The following is a 26,456-nucleotide window of genomic DNA, read 5'->3' as shown; positions in this document are numbered from 1 at the left end:
CAAGTGTGTTTCAATTTACAGTTGGGGAATGAGAAACAAAGGGAATATCTGTGACTGAGTAGAAACCAAGAGAGAAGTTGCCTACTCTATCTTAATTTCAATCCTAATAAAAACATTCATTTTGTCCTTTCTGCATCTTAAAATATTCTCACTTTTTCTGCTCTGATGAAGTTTATTGACCCGAAACATTAATTCTATACCTCTTGTGACAGAGGAAATAATGGAAGCTTTTTTGGAGGTCAGATTTCCACCACTGCAAATTTTTGCATTTCAACAAGGACAAATTCATAAAATTGTCTCAAGGGTAATTAGTACTGAAATAAAGAAAATTTTAATGTAAAATTTAGAAGAATTTTGGTGAAGAATTTTAGAAGAATTCTTTGCTTACGCCCCAAAAAACTGAAACAAGTGTTATCAAGTTCGATAACTTTTCCTTCCCTTCATATCCTCAATAATAGTCATCCATGTTTTGTTCAAAATTTATCAAAACATTAAGGGAGACAGACAAAAAATAGGATTTTGATGTACACAGCTCTGACAAATTAAATAGTACAATTGAAGGGTTAATGGTCTACTTACCTTTACAGATTTGTGGTGTGCTTTAACCTCAGTGTTTCTGTTATCTTGATTCGAGTTTATATCTATTCCTCTTGGTTACAAATTCTTGTTCAATTATCAATTATTTCATGTGTAAAATTGCTTTCGTCTCAGCAACCATATCAAAGTTCTATTTTCTAACTCTCATTGATAATCCAGCCATACATGGAATTGAAAGCATATTCATCTTCTACACCATCATTGCTTTTCACTTTCTTCCTAATTTATTGCTGTTAGTTACTTAATCAGGCTGCTCCAAAATATGTAATTCAAAATCCCTTTAAGCACATGATTCAGGCGTGGCCAACCTTTCATTCCTTTGATGCCGAGAATGAGGTAATAGTTTCTACAGTGTTAATTTCTTTAACACACTCAAAAAAGTTTTTGTCTGCTGCTTATTTCTTCACTTCTTTTTACCAAACATTTTTAAATTACATTAAGAGGAAAAAAATCTTGCATGATTTACTTTTTATAAGTATTATATCTTATTAACATGTAAGGGTTGATTCAATGATGTAGAAGTATCACATATCATTAAGTTTAATGACTCATATATCAATACTATATACAAATTAGCTAGTTTCTTACAGATATTCCCATTGTTTAGTTCCTACGTCTATTTGTAAATGGAAATGTATCCATACACAACTAAACTTTTAATTTTCTTCTAACTCTCAGAGAGTGAAATATTCTCAAACCTTTTTTCTTCCCGCTGTCCAAAGTGATCTTGTAATATTGAGCTGGACAAAACCAGCAATGACACAAAACATGTTGTGACATGCTCCACGCTGATTCAATTTACACAAAACATCTTCCATTAAAAACCAACTGTTAAGTGTTAGCTTAAAACTTCAACCCCATCCTTCAGAACGATTACCTTTCAAATGCAAGTCAACAATCCTGCATGTCTAATTTGTTTTTAAAAAGTAATGCAAATTAAGGTATATTTTACAAAAAATGCTCCTAGAGTATTTTAATACAAATAATATATTCAAGATATTTTTAAGCTATACCAAATGCAATGTATTTGCCAAATAATCATTCAGAAAACAAAAATACTCTTAGCCAAAGAATAAATGTAATATGAAAAAGTCAGAAATCAAAGATGTATGCAGCAAAAATACAACATGAAATGTATAATATGCTCAAAATGAAGATTTGGAATTTGTATTTCAGCCAGTCTTCTACTAAATACACTGAGGCAACTCAGTGTATCGAGTGAATGATGGCTGAATTCCTACAAGAAAATGAGTCTCAGGGTGACATACATGTACTTTGAAATTAAATTTACTTTCAACTCATCAATTTTTTCATCAAATTCTCATCAAAATCTATCATCTCTGTTAACTAACATAGAGTAAGTATATGCAAACTCCACTACCTCATATTCCACTATAGGTCAGACACAATACTGACTTAGAAATATGTCCTCAAACTCCCTAAAAGAATTCTTAAGCATATCTTCACCGCACAAATCAGAATAGTTAGACAGAATTTGCTACTTTCTCAAATTAATTTAGGATGGAAAGTAAACACTGGCCTTCTGAACCATGGTCACAACTTGTCCATGAATAACGAAAAATGCCATTGGCCAAGAGATAAGAAACGAAAAGCAATAATTAAGAATTCATTCTCCAACTAGACTAAGGATTCCCAATTTTTTTATGTTTATGCCATGGACCAATGCCATTAAGTAGGGGGTCCGCAGACCCCAGGTTGGAAACTACTGAACTGGACAGATGTGTGCAGTAGGATCCACTGCAGGTCAAATTAGGACCAAAGTTTTTCTTGTTATATGTCAATCTGAAACCTAAATTGAAACAAAATTGACAAAATGGTTAATAGTTAACAGGATTGTTGAAGCCTTTTGGAAGCAATAGACAGATTGGTAAAATAGGTTGATATGTGGAACTATATTTAGTACTGGCATAGACTAACAGGCATAGGCTATAAGACAATTATTCTAAAATTGTATAAAACACCCATGTTCACACTGGAGAGAACACACATAGCAGCTTCATGAGGATGCTATCAGCACTGGAGAGTTTTAATTATGTGGAAATAATGGATTGACTGTAAAGATTTTCCTTGAACAAAAGAAACTGAATGCTGAGTTAATTGAATCACACAAGAGACCTATGTGCAGTCTATAGGTACAACCCGTTTTCCTTGGAAGTCAACAGCCTAGAGTACAGATTTAAATCAATCAACACAAAGAGCAGGGAGGAATTGAAAAATTAAAGAATAACACAGAAGATATTTTTATTCATCCAGACAGTGGTGAGAATCTGGAAATCACTATCTCAGAGGCTGAAAGAGACAGAAATCTTCATAAGTAAACTGTGAAGCAGATTACATGGTTACAGAGCATAAATGGAACTGAATGGGACTTCTTTGACCTTTGGAGATAATATGGGCTAAATGGCTACCTCTGCAAATTTCTATTATGATTTTTAATATTTATTTATTTATTTTAAAGTTAACACAAGCATGGATGTCCTTTTCTTGTGACCCAAGATTGATCCATGATCTAAAATGCCAATCGCATGTTTTCTATGCAAAAATCATCCAACCCCATCCGCACAATAAATAAACCAACCTCAGAACACGCTCCAGGCCAAAATCACAGAATTGAAGGTCTAATTGCATTCAGCCATCTCCAAAGGGCAGAACTGTCATTCACATCTTCAGAAATAGGCCAACTTATTCCTAGCTCTGTCATAGCAAGGAATTACTCAGGAATAAGAGATCAAAGGATGCTCTTAATGCCTCCTTAAAAAACTAGTATTCCTACTGTCTGAACCTTACATATTAAGCACAGTGACTAAAATATACCAACAAATAATTATTGAAGTCAGTTTCAACTGTGTAGTTTTGAACTAATTCACAAATTAAACAAGGCAAACCAGTTTAATGAGTTTCTTCAATCAGTTTTAAGTTGCAGAAGACACCTGTTGAAGCTGTAGTAGAAAATCTATCACAATTTTCTCACTCTCTCTCTCTCACATAATGCAGCATGTCACCTCAGGTGAGAGGCTTTCCAAAGGAATGTAGCAAATCTAATGCACAAACAAGAAACTATTCAACCTACATTGCTTCCACTCAGAATCCAAGTCACTCCCATATCAGTATTATGTTTAGGCATGCATATAGGCCAAGCTCAACGGCATCAGCGACTTGTTCACCAAAACATAATAGAAAATGAGACATATAGTATACCCACAAAACAGGTCCACTATCAGTATAACATCCCGAGTTTCCCATCAAGTAATGGCAGAAGAATTTTAAGATATTTACTAAAACTACACGAAGTATTCAACAGAAAAAGCTTATACAGGTTGACCACCTTGAATCTGGGAATCAGTAATCTGGTTGCACCACTGGTTCAGTCATAATTTTCGCCAGCCTAATTTCAAATGTCCTGTGTCACTGCGCCAATTCATCAGCACTGTTTTGGTGGCGCTATTAGCACAATTAGCTGTTAGCAAGATCTTTAAAAGAAGCAAGTCATTCCCTTGAGTTATTCTGCATTTATTTTTGTAACCTGTGTGTATCTTGCCTCAGTCGTGTCTTCATTGAATAAAGGAAGTGCTTCTCATGTAAAGCGCAAAAGCAATACATTAACTATACAAGGTGGAAGTTCTGGAAAAAACTTGTCAGTGGTGTGAATGTGAAACGCATATGTGACTTGCATAACATTGGCTCTTCCACAGTTTCTGATATAACGAAACAAAAAGTTGCTCCAGTTCTTTGCTGACAGCGAATCAAAAAAAAAAGAGACGTGCATAAGGAAAACAACGAAAGATGGAAGGAGTTCATAACTAGATAAAGTTCTCATAAAATGGTTTAAACTCCATGCCATTGAAGATGTAGAACTGTCAGGAGAGATGGTGAAGAAACATGTGAAATAATTTCATATAGAATGAGGACTGGATTACGAGTGTGATTACAGTGGCTTCAGCATTTCAAACAACAGCATGGCATAATATTTTGTGCAATGCACGGTGAAAAACAGTCAGCAGAGAAGGAAACAGCTGCTGAGTTTGCTAAGTTAAGTTTCTGATGAAAATTTAAGTCCTGAGCAGTTCTACAACGCAGACAAAATCGTCTATTAACCTAACCTCCCGTGATTTGTCAAAATCATTAATCCAGCACTGCATAGGTCCCAATCATTCCATATTTGTGGTGGTCAACCTGTACCATACAGGAAAATTAATTTCCTTCCATTACAATGGTCTTAATATACAAAGTAATTCAGAGTTACATCTGTATTCTCTATAATTACTAGCCAAAATATTTAAATCTGTTTTATATTTAATTTACAGTAGTATACATAATTTATGCATCAGGAGGCTTCATTGATTGCTTGAAATATTAAATAAAAAACATACAGTCCAATACAATTGAACTTGGCATTTAGTTGGTAATTTAACTTTATGAGAAAATCTATCTAGTTTAGAGGCACTAAATGCACTATGCAATCGCACACTGTATTCTGTCTCCAATTTCATTTCATTGACTTCCAACGGAATAAATTTTGGAACCATCATGAATATCTACTCTACTAAATCTTAAGATTCTTTCTGTTTTATAACCAACAAAGTACTTGTGTAGTCACAACACTCCAGAAAAGAACCATGATAATCAAATAACCTTTTCTTTTAAAATACAATGCAATTTATGACAATATTAAGCCGCCCATAGAAGAGTTGGCTGGATAATCTTCCCCATCAATTAAGCTTAGTGAGCAAAAAAAAAACAAGCTGCTGGAGGAATTCAGCCAGTCAGCCAGCATCTGTAGAGGAGAATGGACTGCTGACATTTCAGGTTGAGACCCTTGCATAGTAAGGGAATTAAGAGCTATGGGGTGCATAGTAGGGGAATTAAGAGCTATGGGGTGCATAGTAGGGGAATTAAGGGCCATGAGGAAAAGGCAGGTGGGTGAAGATGAGTCCTTGGCTAGCACAGATCCCTTCTCATTCTTCTGAATTCTATTAAATATGGTTCAGCTGATCCAATCACTTCCTTTAGGACAGTTCTACCACCCCAGTCTGGTGAACCTTTGCTCCAGACTCTCTATGGCAAACATAGCCTTTCTTAGAAAAGGAGACCAAAACTGTATGCGATACTTACTCCAAAAGTAATCTTAATAAAGTTCTGCGTGATTGCAGCAATAGGTTTTACTATTAATATAAGTATAACAGAGACAGATTGAAATCAACAGATTAGAAAACCTATTCACAAAAAAAGTTAAGTTTAAAGAAATGAGAGGCGGCACTGCATATCACGGGGCAACAAAATTTTTGCCTGTGCCATCTCAGGCATTTGTGCCATAGGTTCGCCAGAGTGACAATAAATTGCAACATATCTCAATCTACATTTTGTTGCTTTAGGTTATACTCTGGAATTGATTCAGCTACAGTAGAATTCCTTTACAGCCAATGAAACAGCCACAGAGATTAATATGATAATATTACTACCATCACAATGTCAGAGAGTATTATTAAAACTGAACTGTTAGCATATTTGTGTAAGCTAGGAACTCTGTAGCTAAAATAAAATGTTCTTTGATATAAATTGACTATATTATGTATTTCAGAGGCACTTAAAGATGCAGCACTTAATCTATGAAAACTTAACCTACAAGAACACAAATAGAAGCTAGGCCTACACCATCAATCAACAGAATCATAACTGACACTCTATCTCATACATTTTCTCAGCCAATCCCCATACCCATTGGATCAATGTCCAAAAATCTGCTAAACAGTCTCAAGAATTCAGCATTCATAATTTAAGTCGACAAATCCAAAAGAATCACAATTCTTTGATTGAAGTAACTCATTCTTAATTTACTCGCCTCTTACTCTTCACTTCCTAGTTCTAAATTGCCCAGCCAGAGGAAACTCAACATCTAAACCTCTCGATCTCCCTCAAAATCTTACAAAGATCAATTCTCATTCTTCTGAATTTCCACTTTTCAAACTCAAACTCCCCCAACCCAGAAACCCATCCAGTCAATCTGCAATACAACACCTCCAAGGCAAATACACTGGTACCTTGCTCACCACCTGGGGTGTGTCCTTAAAGACAGAAGTGCAAATGGAATCAGTACTAAGAATTGCCATTATTTATAGGGAAATGCATTGCTGATAGTGTTGTTATCCTGGGTACCTGCTGCAAACCCTTGCCCTCTGTTGCTACATTCCTGCATCTATGAAACATGATCTCATTGACCCACAACTTGGTGGCAGTGACAGCAGGGCTCCATGCCAGTTCCTGACACAGCAAAGAGTAGCTTGAACAGATGTCTTCTTGGTGGCATATACCTATGAGTATTCAGACTGCAATACCATGAGTGCTTTAATGAATCTGCAATAAGTAGTGTACCAGTGTATACCTTTCTTGGGTACAGAGACCAAAGTGCCCATGCTTTTCCATTAGTTGTCCCAAAGCTGTATAATATTGCCACAAGTGTGACTTACATTTGTACAGCAATGTCTTTGCATTAAAGGCCATCATGCTAAATTGACTTATTATTATCTCCTTGCTTACCTCCAAGTAACAGTAGAGCAAATGCACATTTTCTTTTTCATGAATATGAATATTAGGTTCTGAGTTAATTCTCTTGATACAGTACCCAGCTTTGATATAATGCAACTAAGGTGGAGCATTGAAGACTGGGACAACTCACACCAGCAGTAACCTGCACAATTGCCAGGGAATCAGGGAAAATTTGAACAGGCCATATTGGGGAGTTACGTCTGCTTGCAGTGGAAGTTATGGAACTGAGGTCATAGGAAATCCAAAATGGGAATAATATCCATATTTCCTGATTACTAGATAAAGACATGCTCATAATTCATCCAGATTCAGCTACAGAAAAGCAAAACTAGTACCCTAAACGCAATAAAGTGAGGACATGCATTTTCTGCAGTAGCAAAGTAAAGCCTTTTGGCTGCTGACCTACCCCTCTTTTCTGACACATATGGAGATGTAAAGAGCCAGCAGAGTATTGAGAAATGTTCTTGTTCCCTGTAGTTATTCTGCACCACTGCACAATGAATTGGTAATATAGCTGCTATATGAACATAAACTGAGCTTGTAGGCCAAGCTAAAGCTGCAGTGCAGGTTACTAGAATTACCATTACAAAATGTAAATAACAAACCTCAATTCTACCTTAACGATAAGAGGCATTGCAAGTAAACCTCATGATCCTTTCCTATTGAAAACTAGATTGTATTTTGAAATTGAGTGGATTACAACATCTCATCAATCCACCCAGTTTTAATGCAATAAATGTAATATTGTTGTATTAACAACTACTACAGAAGGGAAGAGTGACATCTATTGCCAAAGAATAACGAATACGCACACCTTTCTTTTCAGTCTTTTCAAGGTTTTGCCTTGGTGACTCCAATTTTGTACTTGAGTGGTCCTGCACCATATCAGATTGTTCCACTTTCTTATCTTCTGCTGTTTTCACGTGTATCTGAAGCTGACTGGTGTATTTCTCATGCTATCAAGGCACAAAAGAAAAAAAAAAGATTAGTTTGCATTTTTTTCCCTTCTTTTTGATTTATATGATGGCTGAGCTCTACTTACCTTTAGGGCTTCTTCAGGAACTCTGTGAGTACTTTTTTCCAACATATACATGTTAGAATGTGAAACTTGTTAAGGAAACAAAATTATAAAAATACTCTAAGAGCCAATCTAGCTCATTTTGCTCTTGCAAATTAATTACACCTATCTCCAAATCCTGGAAACAAGTACCTTCCTAAAAGGTTTATTCAAAATTGACATTGCTGCTCACTTCACCTAGTACGCAGTCCCTAAGGCTTGCCTTCCCATGGAATAACACCGTTTAGACCATAAGCCACAGTCGTAAATCTAGGCCATTTGGCCTATTGAGCCAGTCATGGCTAATCCTTTTTTTTTCTTCCTCAGCCCAACTCTTTGGCCTTCTCCCCATAACCAATCAAGAACCTATCAATCTCCACCTTAAATACACCCAATAACCTGCCCTCATAGCTGCCTGTGGTAACAAATTCCACAAATTCACCACCTTCTGGTTAAAGAAATTTCTCCGCATCTGTTTTAAATGGATGCCCCTCTATCCTGAGGCTGTGACTTCTTGTCCTGGTCTCCCCCACCATGGGAAACATACTTTACACATCTACTCTGTCTAGGCCTTTCAGCATTTGAAAGGTTTCAACGAGATTGCCCCCATCCTTCTAAATTCCAGCAAGTACAGACCTACAAATGTTCCTCATATGATAACCCTTTAATTCCCAGAATGATCCTTGTGAACCTCCCCAGCACGTCTTTTCTTATATAAGAAGCCCAGAGTTCTTCATAGACCCCTGTGGAACACCACTTGTCACTGGCAGCCAACTAGAAAAGGATCCTTTTATTTCCAGTCGCTGCCTCCTACCAATCAGCCAATGTTCTAACCATGCCAGTAATTTTACTGTAATACCATGGGCTCTTAACTTGGTAAGCAGCCTCATGTCTGGCACGTTATCAAAGGCCTCCTGAAAATCCAAATATACAACATCCACTGCATTACTTTTATCTAGTTTATGTGTAATCCCCTCAAAGAAGTCCAACAGATACATCAGGCAAGATTTTCCCTTCAGGAAACCATGTTGATTTTGTTCTATATTGTCCTGTGTCATCAAGTACTCCATAAACTCATCCTTAACAATTGACTCCAACATCTTTCCAAACACTGAAGTCGGGCTAACTGGTCTATAATTTCCTTTCTGCTGCCTCCCTCCTTTTCTTAGAGTGTAGTGGCATTTGCAGTTTTCCACTCCTGTGGTACCACGGCACAGTCCAGTGATTCTTGAAAGATCATTACTAATGCCTCCATAATCTCCACTGTTACCTTTTTCAGAACCCTAGGATGCAGTTCATCTGGTCTGGGTGACTTATGTACCCTTAGGTCTTCTAGCTTTTTGAGCACCTTCTCTGTAATAGTAACTGCACCACTTCCGATCCCTACGATACAATGTGTAACCTTGGACATTCAACTCCCAACTATAACCAACCTTCAGCCACGATTCAGTGTTGGCCATTACATCATACCAGACAATCTGTAAAAGTGTTACAAGATCATCCACCTTATTTCATATACTCCGCGCACTGAGATATAACTTTTTGAGTACTGTATTTGCTACCCTTTTTGATTCTGCATCCCTAATGCACTGATATTACCCTGCAGTCTTCAACTTTGTCTTATCATCTGCCTGCTCTTCCTGACCATCTGACTGCACATTTCCTTTGCTGTTTTACCATCTGTCCAATCCTGAGTCCCTTCACTCTGGTTTCCATTCCCCTGTCAACACTCCCCAACAGCTCCAACAAACCTGTTTGCAAGAATATTGGTCCCCCTCGGGTTCAGGTGCAACCCGTCCCTTTTGTACAAGTTTTAACTCCCCCAGAAGAGATCCCAGTGATCCAAGAACATGAAGCCCTGTCCCCTGCACTAATTTCTCAGCCTCGCATTTATCTGCCAAATCATCCTGTTTCTACCTTCACTGGCACGTGGCATAGGTAGAAATCCATAAATCACTATCCTGGAGATCCTGCTTTTCAGCTTTCTGCTTAGCTCTCTAAATTCTCTCTTCAGGACCTCTTTGCTTTTCCTTCCTATGTCATTGGTACCAATATGTAGCAAGGCATCTGGCTGCTCTCCCACCTCCAAAATGCTGTGGATGGGATTTAAAAAAATATGGATCAGAAATTTATTGTAATTTTCCTATGCACACTGATAGGGCATCATTTTTGCAAGTGAAACTGCTGGATAATCGACTTAATAATGGTGAAGTAAAGCTAATGCTACAAATGCATAGACCCAAAATCTCACAGAATATGTAGTACAGTAATAGGGCAAACAAACCAACTGTTGATTCTCCACTTCAGCTCCCTCCCATCCTAATTTCCTTAACTTCAATTAATTAAACCTTCTGATCCTTTCCTCCTTAATATGTCATTTTAACCTCCCCAAAACAAGTAATTTACCTCTTTAATGAAAGAAGATGAGAGCATAATGAACAAGGTAAAAAAAAAAATAGGAAACCTATCCAGTGAGAAATAGAATAGATTGGGAGTGAGAGAAATACAGTGCCATAAGATCTGTTATTTCGCTCTCAAATCCATGTACTGCAATTTCCTGTTACAGTTTCCCTAATTGCAAATATAAGCCATTACCAGTTTCCAAAGAAAAACTATATTTTTATGTACAGTGGATTCTAGTTAATTTGCACGTATCAGAACCAGTACATTTTCGCCTAATTAAGCTGCTGTCAAAGTTTCACATAAATAGTTAAAAAGGTATTTTTTTAAAAAGACAAACTTCTGTTTGAGTAACAAATTATGTAGTTAAATGAAATACAGAACAGATTAGAACACTTTCAATACTCCTATAAAACTGTGTATTAGTTCCTAAAAGTTACTGATGGAGGAATTTCGAGGTAATGCTGCTGTATTCTTTTGATTTGACTATAAATGAATAAAATCTAGTGCAGGTAATGGACTGCCATCAAATATTCATTTTCAATGTAACATTCAAGATGATCATTGATAGTTTCAAATTCTTTATAGTTCCCAACTTGAAGTAGTGAAATAATTTCATTTTAATTCCAGCTGTGTCTGGTACCTCCAAGCATGAGTACTTGAAACCGCAGTGAGCAAACAGTTTTGAATTGTCTTACTGCTTATTTCTCACCAACTATCGGTGACAAAAAAAAACGCTCTTTTTGAACACAAACACTCGTAACTGAAGTTATTTACAAACTGTTCACTATAAGTACTGTGTGGTGTCTCAACAGCCACTCAAATGCATGCGATTGATGCTAGGTACAAAACTGTTTGGCATTGCCTCCTGCACCAATTAAGCAGCAAAGTGTCCCAGATAGATGAAAGGAATCCTAGATATTGACTTGATTAAATTTTGTTCTTTAAGAGTTGGCCCAAATAAGCGGCTGCCTTGATTAACTGATGGCTCAATTAATTGGAATCCACTGTATTTACTAACTGAATGTGTCTTGAATAAAATGGATGGCTTTGAGATCTATTAAAGTTATTACATCTGGTAGAAAAGTACTTTTGTTGAAAGGAGCTGTAAAATATATTGTACAGCTTTACAATCTTTTGTTTATTTATTTAAATTTTGAAGTACGGCATGGTAACAGGCACTTCTGGCCAAACAAACCCATACCACCAATTACTCTAACCCATACATCTTTAGAATGTGGGAGGAAACCAGAGCACCCGGAGGAAACTCATGCAATCATGGGGAGAACATGCAAACTCCTTAAGAAAGCAGTAGGTACTGAACCCGGGTTGCTAGCGCTGTAATAGCATTCCACTAACCGTTACAGTACCATACTGCTCTTTATAATGATTTTAATGGATTATAAAAGAAATATTAAGCCAGAAACGAATAGTAAAACTTAAACATTAGCAAAGCAGGTATGGAAAACACTTTCATATAACAGGTCCAGGTATGACCTCTGGAAAGGCATCTCACGTGCAATGTGACAAATCCACACTAAACTTGAATCACAGTGGAATGCTCAATAATTGTGACAGGGCTTGAATGCCAACACAAGCACAACCAAGCAACATATATTGCAATGAGGTTTCTCTCCCAGATGAACTTTATATGCTCCCTTTGACCAAAAGAACATGGAGACACCTTTGTGCACTCTCACAGCCCCCGAATTCAGTCTCTGAGGCTGACGTGAGATCATCCTTCAGAAGAGCGAATCCACGGAAAGCATCTGGCACATACAGTGGACCTGGTCGAGTACTAAAGACCTAAGCTAATCAACTGGCTGGAGTGTTTTCGGACATCTTCAACCTCCCACTTTCTGAGGTACCCCCCTGCTTCAAACAGGCCTCAATCATACTGGTGCCCAAGTACGTGTATCCTGCCTCAATGACTATTTTCCAGCATCAACTACATCCACCATTATGAAGTGCTTTGAGAGGTTGGTCATGAAGCATATCAACTCATGCCTGAGGCATGACCTGAATGCACTCCAATTTGCTTACCATCACAACAGGCCATCAGCAGCTGCCATTTCATTAGTTCTTCACTCAGCTCCAGAACACATGGACAATGAAGATGAATACATCAAGATGTTCTTCACTGGCTACAGCACTCAATATTGTCATCCCCTTGAAACTCATTACTAAGCTTCAAAACCTGGGGCTTGGTACCTTTCTGTGCAACTAGATCCGCAATTTCCTCACTGGTAGACCCCAGTTAGTATAAATTGGCAACACCAGCACAGAGCTGTGTGCTTAGCCTCCTGCTCTACTCACCTCATATTTATGATTGTGTGGCTAAGTACAGCTCAAATGCTGCATTTAAATTTGAAAAAGTGGTGATGAGTCAGCAAATAGGAGGGAGAGTGAAAATCTGGTTGAGTGGTACCACAACAGCAGCTTCTCACTTATCATCAGCAAAACCGAAAAGCTGATTATCAACTGCAGGACAAAGAAGCCAGAGGTCTATCAGCCAGTCGTCACTAGGGGAATGGGGGTGGAGAGGGTTAGTAGCTTTAAGTTCCTTGACATTAACATACCTATCGTGGGACCAGCACACAAGGGTCATCACAAAGACGGCACAACAACTCTCTACTTTCTTAGAAGATTGTGTAGATTAAGCTTGTCACCAAAAACTTAGCTAAATTTCTATGGATGCTCAAAGCTGGTATGAAACTCCAATGCTCAGGAATGGAAAAGGTTACAGAAAGTAGTGGATACCACCCAGTTCATCACAACAAAGTCCTCTTTACTACTGAGTATATTTACATGGAACGCTGCTATAAAAAGCAGCATCCATCATCAAAGACCCCCACCATCCAGGCCATGCCTACTTCTCACTGCTACCATCAGGCAAGAGATACATTCTAGTCCCACACCAATGGATTCAGGAACAGTTATAACCCTATAACCAGCAAACTCCTGAATTGGGATGGATAACTTCAATCACCTCTACTCTACACTGATTCTACAACCTACAAACTCACTTTCAAGGACTCTACAACCCATGTTCTTGGTATATTTTTTAATTTGCAGTTTGTCTTCTTTTGCACATTGGTTACTTGTCAGTCTTCGTCTGTTTATGTGTATTTGTTCATAAAATTCTACTGTATTTCTTTTTTCCCTGCAAATGCCTGCAAGAAAATGAATCTCAAGATAGTATATGGTACCATACATACACTTCGATAATAAATTTACTTTGAACTTTCATTTGAAAGTGCAATATCAAAACAATGGCACCAGTGAACAATGCTTCAAAAGGTGACATCCTCAAGATGGGTCACAAAGTGATTCCTTTCACTTCTTTTTATTTCAGATGTGGCTCTGCAACTGTTAGAGCCCATAATCTACATTCTGGCAATGCGATTTCAGGCTGATCAGGCCATCTGGCATTTTTCTGTCTCCAAAAGTGTTCCACAAGGCTGTAACCAAAGCGTACAGCAAAGAGGCCAGGAAACCAGGAAATGGTGTGCGAGCCCACAATCAACTCCATCTCTTGTCAATTAAAGCGCCAAAGAAGACTGAAATCATTGAGTGGTGTAGAAGGTGAACAAGTGTTCAGCACCATCAACAGCTTCTCACTCGCTGCTGCCAGACCCCAAGGTGTCTGCTATAATGATTTCTTGCTCTCTCACTCACTACTCACGGCGGAAAGTCCTTATCTCTCTCTCTCCCTCGATGCTGTCGGTGGATTATGTTGGATCAAGGTGTAATTGACGTGGATTGTAGATTTGCACTCTAATTCAGGTTCATGAGGTGTTCTAGTTTTGGTCGCTCCTTTTTTGTTATTACTCTTGGGCGAATCAGGGTGGCCTGCAGATAATGAACACTGAGCTGAACAATACTGAAATCTCCTTTTTGATTTTGTTTTATGCTCGTTCTTTTGTTGTTACTTGCGTGTTTTGCTTTGTGTGTTGTGAGGGTAGGGGGAGTTTGATGTTTTTCTTTGAACAGGTTAGTTCCATGGTTCTTTGCTTTGTGACTGTCTGTGGGAAAGACAAACTTCAGTATTGTATTATGCATATATACTTTGATAATAAATGTACTTTGAATCTTTGAACCTAAATGGTACTCTGGAATACAACCAAGTTATAACATGGCCTGAAAAACAGCAGATCCAGAATTTTTGGTCACCTTCCTACAGGAAACATGTTTGAAAGAGTACAAGGAAAATTTATGTTGCTGGGTCTGAGAGAAGAAGACTGAGAGGAGATTTGATGTTGGTATACAAAATTATGAGGGGTATGGATAGGGTAAATGCAAGCAAGCTTTTTTCCATTGAGGTTGGGTGGGACTACAACCAGAGGTCATGGGTTAAGGGACAAAGGTGAGAAGTTTAGGGGGAACAAGAGGAGAAACTTCTTCACTCAGAAGGTTGTGAGAGTGTGGAATGAGTTGCCAGCACAAGTGGTTCATGTGAGCTCGATTTCAACATTTAATAGAGTTTTGGATAGGTTCAAGGATAGTCAGGGTATGGAGGGCTATGGTCTCAGTGCAGGTCGATAGGAGTAGGAAGTTTAAATTATTTTGACATGGACTAGATGGGCCGAAGGGCCTGTTTCTGAGCTGTACTTCTCTTTGACTCTAATATTGTCCACAAGTCCGCTGTTGAAGAAGTATTTATGCAAGGTATAAAATTACTGTTTTTTCTTTCACTTTCCTGTAAACAAAGATTATCTCATTAGCAAATCAGTTGCATTAAAAGGCATTTCTATTAGTAGTTCCTAAAGCCACATGCATGATGGTTTCGAAAACCTGTACCACAACACTATGCACCTCAATAAGTCTATCCTCACAAACTCAAATCTTCAAATCGTCACTGACATTTGCGGTATATGCTCATTAACACTTCTGCATTTAAGATTACTATTCCCAGGTTAGTGTTCTCATTCCATGATATTGACCCTTTTTCCCCCATGAAATAACCTAACTGAATACATGAAGTCTTTTCAAAAATATACAGAAGACCATTACCTTTTTCGCGTAAACATGATAGAAACCTAGCTGATTGCTGTTGTAAAGACAAAGAATGTCATACAGTCCACCTCATTCTTCATACAAGACATGTAATCTTTATTCATTTGCACCCCAATCCTCCGAATACGTCTTACTTTTGCATTGTTATTACAGTCAAGAGACTGCTAATGGACTTTGATACTCAAGCTGCATCCAGAATTGATCTGGAGAGGTAACAATTCATATTCAGCTTCCACATTTGACAGAAGGCAAGCTTATCCTTTCTTATGCATAACAGAACAAAACTGCACTCATTACTACAGGAATCTCACCACAGCACTGTACATCAAAACTTCCACACTGGCAACTATAAATCCAATAAGAGCTTCAAAGGTGAATTAGATTAAGAAAGGATATCATATCCAAATCGAACAGTGTCATTCACTTTTAGTGTTACGTAAATTTGGTCAGGAATCCTCACATCATTTACAAACGTCTGCAAAGAGAAATTCAGGAACAATATTACAAGTGCACGAGAAGTGTTCAAATGCAAAAGGAAAGATGGATACTTCTATCAATATGGCTAAAATTAACAATAATTTTAGTGAATAATTAATGTCTCAGTTTTTAAAAAGGCAGAATTTCAAACCAGAACTGTATCATGGAACTTTTTTGATTGAAGAGCACTTTTACCATGATTTGAATTTCATCTTAGTAAAATTAAGTATTTTTCTGACCCAGTGAACTGTATTAACATGAAAATACTTATGGTGTGAAACAATGACTCTATTGTTTTTCTACATACCCCATTTAGACTTCCAAGGTCCTTTACCCGATGCTCATCTGTTGCTGTGTCATAGTTGATTACTGCATGTTGCTTGTCTACACTGCGAGACTGGGAGAACATGTATAATGAATGTTAGCTATTTAGCTATATGAAATAGTTATTTTCAGTATTGTGCTAATTGGTTCCAATTTAGCACGCTTCTTATTGTATTATAAGTAACTACAATCATAACACATAGCACAGCAAAGACATCATATAAACACTGACACACACAAATTGCAGGAGGAACTCAGCAGGCCAGGCAACATCTATGGAAAAATGTACAGTTGACATCTTGAGTCAAAGCCCTTTATCAAGATTGGTCTCGGCCTGAAATGTCGACCATACTCTTTCCATAAATGCTGCCTGGCCTGCTGAGTTCCTCCAGCATTTTGTGTGTGTTGCTTGGATTTCTAGCATCTGAAGATTTTCGCTTGTTTGTGATATGTACATCGAATTTCTTATCTATATTGAACAGATTCTACTTTACAGCAAAAACCACTCTAGGCTGGATGCCAGTGACATTTAAAACAATTATTCTGAAGTCATGAAAAGATCCACATGCAAGTTTCTTTTCCCTTTATTCAATCAATATGTTTCAATCAAATTTGGGGGGGTGGGTGATGTGACAAAGCAAGCAAGGACACAATAAATAAAAAAAGGAAAAAGGTAAGGGAAAGCTGACATGGATGGAAAGAGAAGGAAAGAGAAATCAGATTGGGAGAAGAGAGACAATGAATGGTGAAAAAGGAGGGCCAGACTAAGAAAAACTTAATTAGGACAGGAAACAGCGGCTGGCAGATGAAACAAGGAAAGAACAGGAAGAATACAAAAACGTACAATGAACGGGATAAGGAAGGTAGTTGGGGAGAAGGTGAAAATTCTTTTACAGTACAACTATTCCAGGATTTCAGAAAGAATACAAGTAAAAATCAGAACAATAAAAAAAAGTCAAATTAGTTTATGGTGACAGGCTAAATGATGGCCACTTCAGGCCTTTCTTCAATATGCAGTTTCATGAAGTTAACTAAAACTTGATCCTTTTCCAGCTTTAACTGTCTCTGAACCCTACTGGGGATGAAAGTTTCATACACTTGATATTCGTAGTATTTTCTATTGATTTCTAATTAACACTAAATATTTTCCACTTATAGATACTATAGGGACCTATTTAAAATTAATAGTCATCTTGTTATTTGCTCTGTTGATTATATAAATACTGAAGTGTTTTGCATTGAAAAGATAAAACACTGGAAACATTCAGCAGTTCAGGAAGCATCTGTGGAAAAAGAAATGCATCAAAAATATTTCAAATCAAAAACCTTTCATTCTTCATTATCTCATTCTACAAGTGTTATCTGATTGCTAAGAACCCACAGCATTTTCTATTTTTATTTAAGATTCTCAAAATCTTCTGGCTTTGAGAAAATAAAAAGAGTTGATTTTCAAATCTTTTTATTTTATCAAATCCTGGCGATTTGCTACCTAGATGGTGAGAAATCACTAAAACACTGCACTGCATCTCCTCCCACTGAACGTCAACAACCACTAGCATTTCATACGCAACCTAAAAATATGTCCAAGGGACAATGTATAAAATAAAGCTATTGATTTGAAATACATGAAAAATTATCAAAGGTGAAACTAAATTTGCATCAATTGCTTTTTGGCAATATAATTTCTCTTTCATTGGTTGTGAGTACAACTAGCAAGTCTAGCATTTAATTCTCAACCAGACTTGTGTAAGCATGGTGCCTTTTTTGAACCACCTCAGTCCTAACAGTGAAGATGCACTCCAGTACTGACATGGAGGGAGTAACCTATTCTTGTAGGATAGGCGGACATACCAAATTCCATAGAACTGGACCACAGCAGAAAAAAATATTTTATGTCACTTCATTATCATATTCTACTCAATATTAGGGAGCACGTCCTCCAGCTTAGAATGAAGAGCAGTGGTAAGCATCCACAGCTTTTATTTGTGATAGTACACAAATTCATTGTGAAGCAACAAATAAGGTTTGCATGGTTTTGTTGAATCTATACCAAGTAGCAGCAAAGAGCAATAGAATCTAGAACTTACACCATCAAAGTGAGGGCTAAAATGAAATCTGTGCCAACATGTACGTTGCTCTACTTGGCCTCAAGCCAGCCTGGAAGAGCAGTTTCATCATTACCATTTTATTTCTTACACCAACCATTCTTGTGAGATTGTTGTTTGGAGCTGTTGAGCAACCCCTATTAGAAATTTAATCCAGACTGCCCAAACCCGTTTTTTTTGGACTTTCCTGACAAGGAGAAGCATTAGCTTTTAATTGCACTGGTTCAGGCTGAATTTTATTTTAAGTTCCTTAAACAAAAGACTAATTCTTTGTGCTAATATGTACCTCTAATTGATGGCTACATTTAAATCGCACATTTTATAAATAGGTCTAACATGCTAAATACTAGTTTAAACAATCTTTTTAATGCTTGAATGAAAGATGTCAAGGTCTCTAGCTTTTCCCAGCACCTTAATCTGCTTTAGATTCCTTCCACTGTTAATGCTTGGTATGTTAATATATTAATTTTATTGTAATAACTGGTAGTTTATTTAAGACTGACTGAATTTATTTATTATGAAGGAAGTGCAATTAAATATTCAAAGTTACAGAACCACCTCAGGATAATGATTGCATAAATTGATGTCAATCATTAACATTCAACTGATTGAATTCCTAACACAACATACTGACTACTCCTTCATTCCAGCTGGATTGAAATATTAAAAACAATAAGAAAAAGTTGCAGTCAAATCTAGACCTTGTGCAGACAAATAAATTTAGGACAGCTAAAGAAAGGTAGACCAATTGAAAAAAATATTTTGGTTCAGTTTCCAAGATATAACACAAATAACTTTTCAGAAACATTAGGAACAGAGTAATTAGTTGGAGAAAACAACTGGATAAAATCCATATTAGTAAGGAAATACAACAGTGTTGCAGTTAACATTACGCTATGACCCTGGTTCAAATCTGCCAGTGTCTTTAAGGAGTTTATACGTTCTCCCAGTGACTGTGTGGGTTTCCTGCAGGTATTCAAGTTTCTTCCCACATTCCAAAGACGTACAGGTTAGGGCTAATTGGTCACATGAGTTTAACTGGACTACACAGAGTCATTAGGCCAGAAGGCCTGTTACCATGCTAGAAAAGTTACCTCATCCCAACAACTGATATAAAACCAAGCAAGAACATCCCACACACAGCACTCACATCCATCAACATCTTCATGTAAGGACACGTACTCAAAGTACACACAAGCTGTGGACAGCGAGGAAAGGTATCAATGCTTGCAATATGGACTGGGCCAGATGAAAATATGGACTGAATAATGGAATTTAATGCAGACAAACATGAGGTGTTGCATTTTGGGAGGACAATCCAGGGTAGGACTTGCACAATGAATGGTCGGGCACTGAGGAGTGTGATGGAACTGAGGAATTTAGAAGTAAAGATACATAATTCCTTGAAAGTGGAGGGACAATTAGTTAAGGTCGTAAACAGAACTTTTGGAGTATTGGCCCTCGTAAATCGAAGTATTGAGTACAGGAATTGGGTGTTAGGTTGAAGTTGTAGAGTCAGAATCAGGTTTAATATATATTTATTGATATACAGTGTGGAGTAGGCCCTTCTAGCCCTTCAATCGCTGCACTGCCCAGCAACCCCTGATTTAGCCCTAGCCTAATCACGAAACAATTTACAAGGACCAATTAACCTAACACTGGGTGTGTCTTTGGACTGTGGGAGAAAACCAGAGCACCCGGAGGAAACCCATGCGATCATGGGGAGAACATGCCAATTTCTTACAGACAGCAGTGGGAATTGAACCTGGGTCACTAGTAATGTAAAGCATTGTGCTAACCACTATGCTACTGTACACATTGAGAAATATGTTGTTTTGCGGCAGCAGTACATTGTAATACATAATTTAAAAATCTATAAATGATACATGCACACACACATAAACACATTCACACATACATACATACATAAACACACATATACATATTTTTGTTCTCACTCCTTATGGGTGGCGTGTATGTGTATTTTTCCCTCAATCTTGAGTCCTCTACCAGAGGCCTGGGAGCTTGAGGGTTCGACGCAGTATCCTTGCTTTTCCTAGTAGTATGCTCTTCTGGACCACCATCTCAGATGATGTTCCCAGGATTTGTTGGAGCCACTCTCCCACTGCAGGTGTCACAGCTCCAAGTGCTCCTATCACCACTGGGATAACTCTGGCTTTAACCGTCCACATCCTTCCTATCTGCTCTTTCAAGCCTCGGTATTTCTTCAGCTTCTCATATTCTTTCTTTCCGATGTTATTGTCATTCAGGATTGCCACATCTGTTACTATAGCTTTCTTCTGTTCCTTGTCCAGTATTACTACGTCTGGTTGGTTGGCCAGTAACAGCTTATCAGTCCATATTTGGAAGTCCCAGCGTATCTTAGCTCTGTCCTTCTACACAACCTTGTGTGTTGTCAACATTTAGACTTAAGAGTGTTCAATCCATATTTGATGCATATGCTCCTGTACACAATTGGTCTCACCGTCTTTTTTTTGCTCTCTTTTTGAACTACATATATAAACAATAAGTAGTACAAAAAGAGAGCAAAAAAAAACATTGGTGAGTGTTGTGTGCAGTTTTAGTCACCTATCTACAGGAAAGCTATCAATAAGATTGAAAGAATACAGAGAAAATTTACAGGGGTGATACTGGGACTACCGGACTTGAGTTATAGGGAAAGGTTGAATAGGTTAGGACTTTATTCCCTGGAGTGTAGGAGAATGAGGGGAGATTTGTTAGAGATTTACAACATTTGGGGTGCCGGGGGAACATAGATAGGCTTAATGCAAGCAGGTTTTTTCCACTGAACTAGAGGTCACAGGTTAAGGTTGAAAGACGAAATATATAAGGGGAACCTCAGTAAGCAGTGCGAGTGAACAATTTGCTAGTGACAGATTCGATTTCAACGTTTAGGAGAAGTTTTCATAAATACATAGACACGATGAGTATGGAGGGCTATGGTCCAGGTGCAAATCGATGGGAATAACAGGCTAAGTGGCCGAAATGGGCTTGTTTCTGTGCTGTAGTACTTTATGAAAATTATTATAATGCTTTTGACCAAATCCTGCATTATGCATGAGAACGCAGGGACTAAACATCCTTATATTAGTACAACAAGCTAAAGCAATAATTTTACTTTTCCTTAAACTACGGATGTCAATCGGGTATGCAAAGATAACTCAGCATTGATTCCTCATTACCTGACATTTCTACCAGCAAAAACAACCAAAAGTTATAAATGAACTAATGGCACAGTGAAAATATTTCCAAAACCCTTTATTCTCAGCTGAAAAGGAAAAGTTTAAAAGAACTGGCAAAATACAAGAAAATTATGAGCCAGAACTGTGATTTTCATGTATGTGGACAACTGGACTAAGTGCTAAATTAGAATGCACCTCTTTGTACCACTGGTAAACATCTGAGGATAAGTCTCTATCGAGATGTACTCTTGCCAGTGAGTGGTACAGGAACATCCAGGAATGAGCTAACAGCAAAAAAACCCAATAACCTTACAGTCTAAATGAGAATACAATCTTCCACTGCTTTCCTGTTGTTATTTGCTCTCTCTCCCTCTATAGATAATTTATTTGAGAATAGGTCAACTTATAGTTAAAATTAGTTACCTGAAGCATTAGTTCACAATCTTCTCGCCCAACAAAAATCATTTCTTTTGGGAGTCGGTGGCGAGAGCCACAGCTGCTCACCAGGAACCACGAAGTAACACTCATTCTTGGTGTTTTGGCACCTAATTTCCACAATTCAACATGCTAAAACAAGTACAACAGATTTGATTAATAAGTTGTAGTATTTTCTCTCTTAAAATTCACATTTTAAAATAAAAATTGGAGTAAAGGGGGAGAAAAAATGTTATTTTTGTGTAATGCAAGATTGATCAATAATTAAAACAATGATTTTTATTAATATTTTCACTAAGTACTATAAACTAAATTCAATCATTATAAATCAATCTTCACAAGTCCTCTAAACTCTCATATTCTTTAGTCACATATGATATTAACAAGTGAAACACATACAATTATAACAAGATGGAAAGATTTGATATCTGGGAATAATTACATGCACACAATTCTCTTCCAGAGTCTTGAAATACTTAGAGCATAGAGAAGATTACTGTCTTGAAACTAATCTTGGATATCCAGCCAGCCATGCAATATTTTCCAGTTTGGTTGCTTAGGGAGGAAAGGCTGAAGGAGAGAAAGAAGACAATTTTCAGCACGTTTTGTAACAAAGATAATGCAATGAACACTGTGTACTAGTGGCTCCTGTTTTAACTACTCCACTGAAATCATACAGCGCATTCAAACCACGAAAGTAGGTCGCCCTCTCCAGTTTCCACCCATCTTTTCCAGTTATTTGCCACATGCAACCAAAATAAAACCAGCAAAAGCAGACAGAAACTGCAACCCCCCTCAAATTAGCCAAAAAATTCGAGACACGAATTGTATGTTATATTGGTAAAACAAACTTATTTTTAAGCTACAGTTTTAACGATAATAGCGGGACCGAAATTTAAACTGCACAAAAATTGGAAGCTGCCTCGCTGAATGAAAACATTAACCGAAACAATATCAAAGGAAACCCGCGTCTCTGTGAACCTGCAAAATCTATGATTCTCCAGAATTTATATAATCCTAGCGCAATTGGTATTTCTCTTCATTCATTTAGGAAATCTGGGCTGTTTCAAAAATGAAAAGGGGAAACATCCAAGCCTTCCTCTCTGATCGTCGCCTTTTCCCCACGACCATCTGTCATTAAATATTAAAACAATATGATCTACGAGCAGAACAATGAATTAGGCTCCAGACAACTAGGATTAGAATGAAACATCTGAATGGAAATCCCTCACAAGAAGACGTGACGATTCGGAAAGGCCGAGAGCTCGCCACCACCCAGCCCAGCCTATGACAGGTGATGGCCAACGCGAGGCCGATGCCGCGCCTCCCGCCCCGGGCCCGCAGCCTCTCCGATCGGCCGCTTCCCCGACTCGGCAGCCGCCCCCCGCCCTGCTACCGGCGGCGACAACGCGACCGTCTGCCGCGCTAGGCCGAACCTGCCCGGACAGGCGGCTGTCCCCGCCTGGAGGCACAACCGCAATCCAGCAGCGAGAGCCACTCTCACCTTCAACCGGAGACAGCGCCGAGCTCTACCGGGAGGCTCAGGTACCGCGCCGCCGCCGCCGCCTCATCTCCCGGCTGCCCTGCTCCCTTCCCACCCCCGCCGCCACCACCAGGTTCCTGACGTCAGCCGCCACCTGACAGCAGCAACGCTCCATCTGGGAGAGGGAGAGGGAAGGTGACTGGCCCGGGCTGGCGACAGGACACACAGCTGCCTCTCTGGACAAAGCTTGGACCAAGTGTAACTTTACCTGGCATGCAAGGTGAACAGACACAACGCGGTACAACATGGTCTGTCCAATATTTGGTGCGCATCGATCAAATTACATGGAGAATTATATCATCCTGCCTGTACACTTAGACTTTACCCTCCAATCAGTACTGTACTTTATTACTCTGGAAGATACTGTATCGCTACGCCCCTATACAGTTTTATGGATATTACTCTGGCTATTTTCCTTATGTTCAGCAGCCAAAATTTGCATTAGTAATAAAAGACACTGTTTGCCAGCGGACTTTACTGGGGGACGAATTGTAAACATTTATCTTTCCAAGACTGTGGATAAAGTCAACATGTGGAGTTGAAGATTATGCCTAAGAGCACTGAAGTGCAAATAGGGGAATCCGGGACCGAACTGGAAAAGCGAGATCTATCAGCACGTAAGAAGATAATAGGTTGAGCGTTCTGTTGTTAACTCCCTGATGTCAAGAAGAGTTGTGCAAGTATTGCATTTAACCATTTTTATCAGCGTTCGAAATAGGAGAATACAGTTCTGCGATCGCATTACGCGTTTCCCTGCACACGTATGAGTTGTGACTCATCTCCGCTCTAACTATTTACCAATTTGAACTCAAATAATCTAAGTATGTGTTGCAACGTGAAAATTTAACTAATATTTTTGTTACATGGATTCTTGCTAATAGTAAACAGAAGAGATTCTGCAGATGCTGGGGCATCTTGAGCAACGCAGACAAAATGCTGAAAGAATTTAGCAAATCAGCCTGCGTAGATGGAGGGGAATAACCTCAGCGGGATTGGAAAGGAAGGGGGCAGACGCTGAAATAAGGCGGGGGGGGGGGTAGAAGGAGTACAAGCTGGTGGGTGATAGGTGAAACCAGGTTGAGGGGAGGGTAGAGGGATGAAGTAAGACACTGGGAGATGATAGGTGAAAGAAATAAAGAGCTGAAGGAGGAGGAACCTGACAAGAGGACAGTGGGCATTTAAGAAGGGGAGGTGATGAAAACGTAAGGTGTGAGAAGCTAACCAAGTTGGGGAATAGAAACAGGGAGAAGCGGGAAGGGGAGAGATTACCGGAAGTTAGAGAAATCGATGTTCATGCAATGAGGTTGGAAGCTACCCAGATATGAGCTGTTCTTCCTCCAACCTGAGTTTGGCCTCATCATGGAAGTAGAGGAGTCCACAGACAGACATGTCAGCACGGGAATGGGAAGTCGAATCGAAATGGGTGACCACTGGGAGATCCTGCCTTTTGCAGCGCGAAGGCGCCAGATTAATAAATAGTCTAGTGTACATTATTTCTGACGATTGGTGTTTGATATCATAAAATATTATCAGCTCTTTAATTTCTAACAGTGCGGAACTATTCAAATAACAATTCGTACTTAATTTAAAAAATATTAGACCAGCCCTATTACGGAGCCGAGTCGCCGGTGCGAAATCCCATAGCGAGGTGGGAAGTGGAGAGTCCTGTACTGTACTCCCACCCTGCAGACTGGACCGGGATATGCGCCTGTGCTCTTACAGTTTAGCGTGCTCCTTCGAAAGCAGTCAAACTTTAGATTTCCGGCAGTCCTGTATGAAAGTGTCAAATATACATATAATTATGACTTCAATATTTTTTCTCATAATCGTACAGAACAGAGGTACCTCTGTTGAACCTTCTTGTCTTTTTTAGAGTGAACATTTGTCTTAAAATAAATCCTACCCTGAAATTAAATTTCCAAAAATTGCAGATAATTATTCATTTGAGGTCACAACTTCAGAAAATTAGATGTGTGGCGAAGAATGTGACCTCAAACACATACATACAAATTAAGTTTGTGCTAGAGACATGCATTTATAAAATAGATGGGAAGCGAGCAGTGTGAGGTTGATACAGGGAAACGTACTTCCCGAAGTGAATAGAAACAAAGCCGAATTAAACAATGTATAATAAAATATTATTCATTTAAGAGACGCAGAACAATGATATACAGGTATAACAATCATGCACTTAAAATGCCTTAAAGCATGGGAGTTGTTTTTTTAACTGCTTATTAGTGGTAGTTTAGGACTTACTAGTTCGTTTGGGTATTCACAATTTCCTGTGATGATGTCATGAAGTTTCACCTGGTTATGTATTAAAAAGGGAGAGTCATGTGTTACTGGAGAAGTGTGAGGTGTCTTATTCAGTGCCTAACTGGAGCACTCCTTCGGGAACACCATGTGGGAAACAGAAACTCTAAAGCCAGCAGGTTTGATTTAAGTGACTTCTACATGTAGGTCCCTGAATTGTTTTAATTTACTGTGAGTTAAGTTATTTAGTTCAGATACTTTGAAACAAAAAATGTTCAAACTGTTTTTGTGGGTGAATTAGTGTGACAGGAGAGGGAGAATATCTCAAATTTCTCAATCCGTCAATCTACCGCCTCTTTTGGGGGAAGTGTTAGAATCAAGAATGGAACTTGATACTGCAGTCACAAACATTCCAGTTTATGATTAACAGAAAAGAGTTGAGTTCGGGATAATGAACAATAAATGCACTTTTTGATATTTTG

At 38.4% G+C, this 26,456-nt stretch overlaps 1 protein-coding gene across 8 annotated transcripts in view; it reads right to left on the bottom strand.

The window, feature by feature from the left end:
- The window catches only part of cep170ba (centrosomal protein 170Ba), a 65,523-nt gene extending 40,063 nt beyond the window's left edge, over nt 1-25,460 (bottom strand). For 5 of the 8 annotated variants that reach the window (XM_073039790.1, XM_073039795.1, XM_073039797.1 and 2 more), the window contains exons 1-7: nt 23,683-23,814; nt 22,621-22,748; nt 22,167-22,310; nt 16,419-16,508; nt 16,031-16,109; nt 8,204-8,262; nt 7,976-8,117 (exon numbers count right to left, since the gene is read on the bottom strand). In XM_073039790.1, coding sequence (XP_072895891.1) covers nt 7,976-8,117; nt 8,204-8,262; nt 16,031-16,109; nt 16,419-16,508; nt 22,167-22,271 — 475 coding nt within the window. In that variant the 5' untranslated portion in view covers nt 22,272-22,310; nt 22,621-22,748; nt 23,683-23,814. Of the gene's footprint in view, nt 1-7,975; nt 8,118-8,203; nt 8,263-16,030; nt 16,110-16,418; nt 16,509-22,166; nt 22,311-22,620; nt 22,749-23,682; nt 23,815-23,929; nt 24,155-25,301; nt 25,321-25,441 lie in introns of those variants that run through there. The other 3 variants (XM_073039792.1, XM_073039793.1, XM_073039791.1) reach the window with 3 other exon arrangements.
- Between the last annotated feature and the right edge of the window lie 996 nt (nt 25,461-26,456).

Source organism: Hemitrygon akajei, chromosome 3 (genome assembly GCF_048418815.1).
Source record: "Hemitrygon akajei chromosome 3, sHemAka1.3, whole genome shotgun sequence".
Lineage (NCBI taxonomy): Eukaryota > Metazoa > Chordata > Chondrichthyes > Myliobatiformes > Dasyatidae > Hemitrygon > Hemitrygon akajei.
Note: the sequence above shows the minus strand (reverse complement) of the source record. Positions and strands in the feature narration are given on the sequence as shown.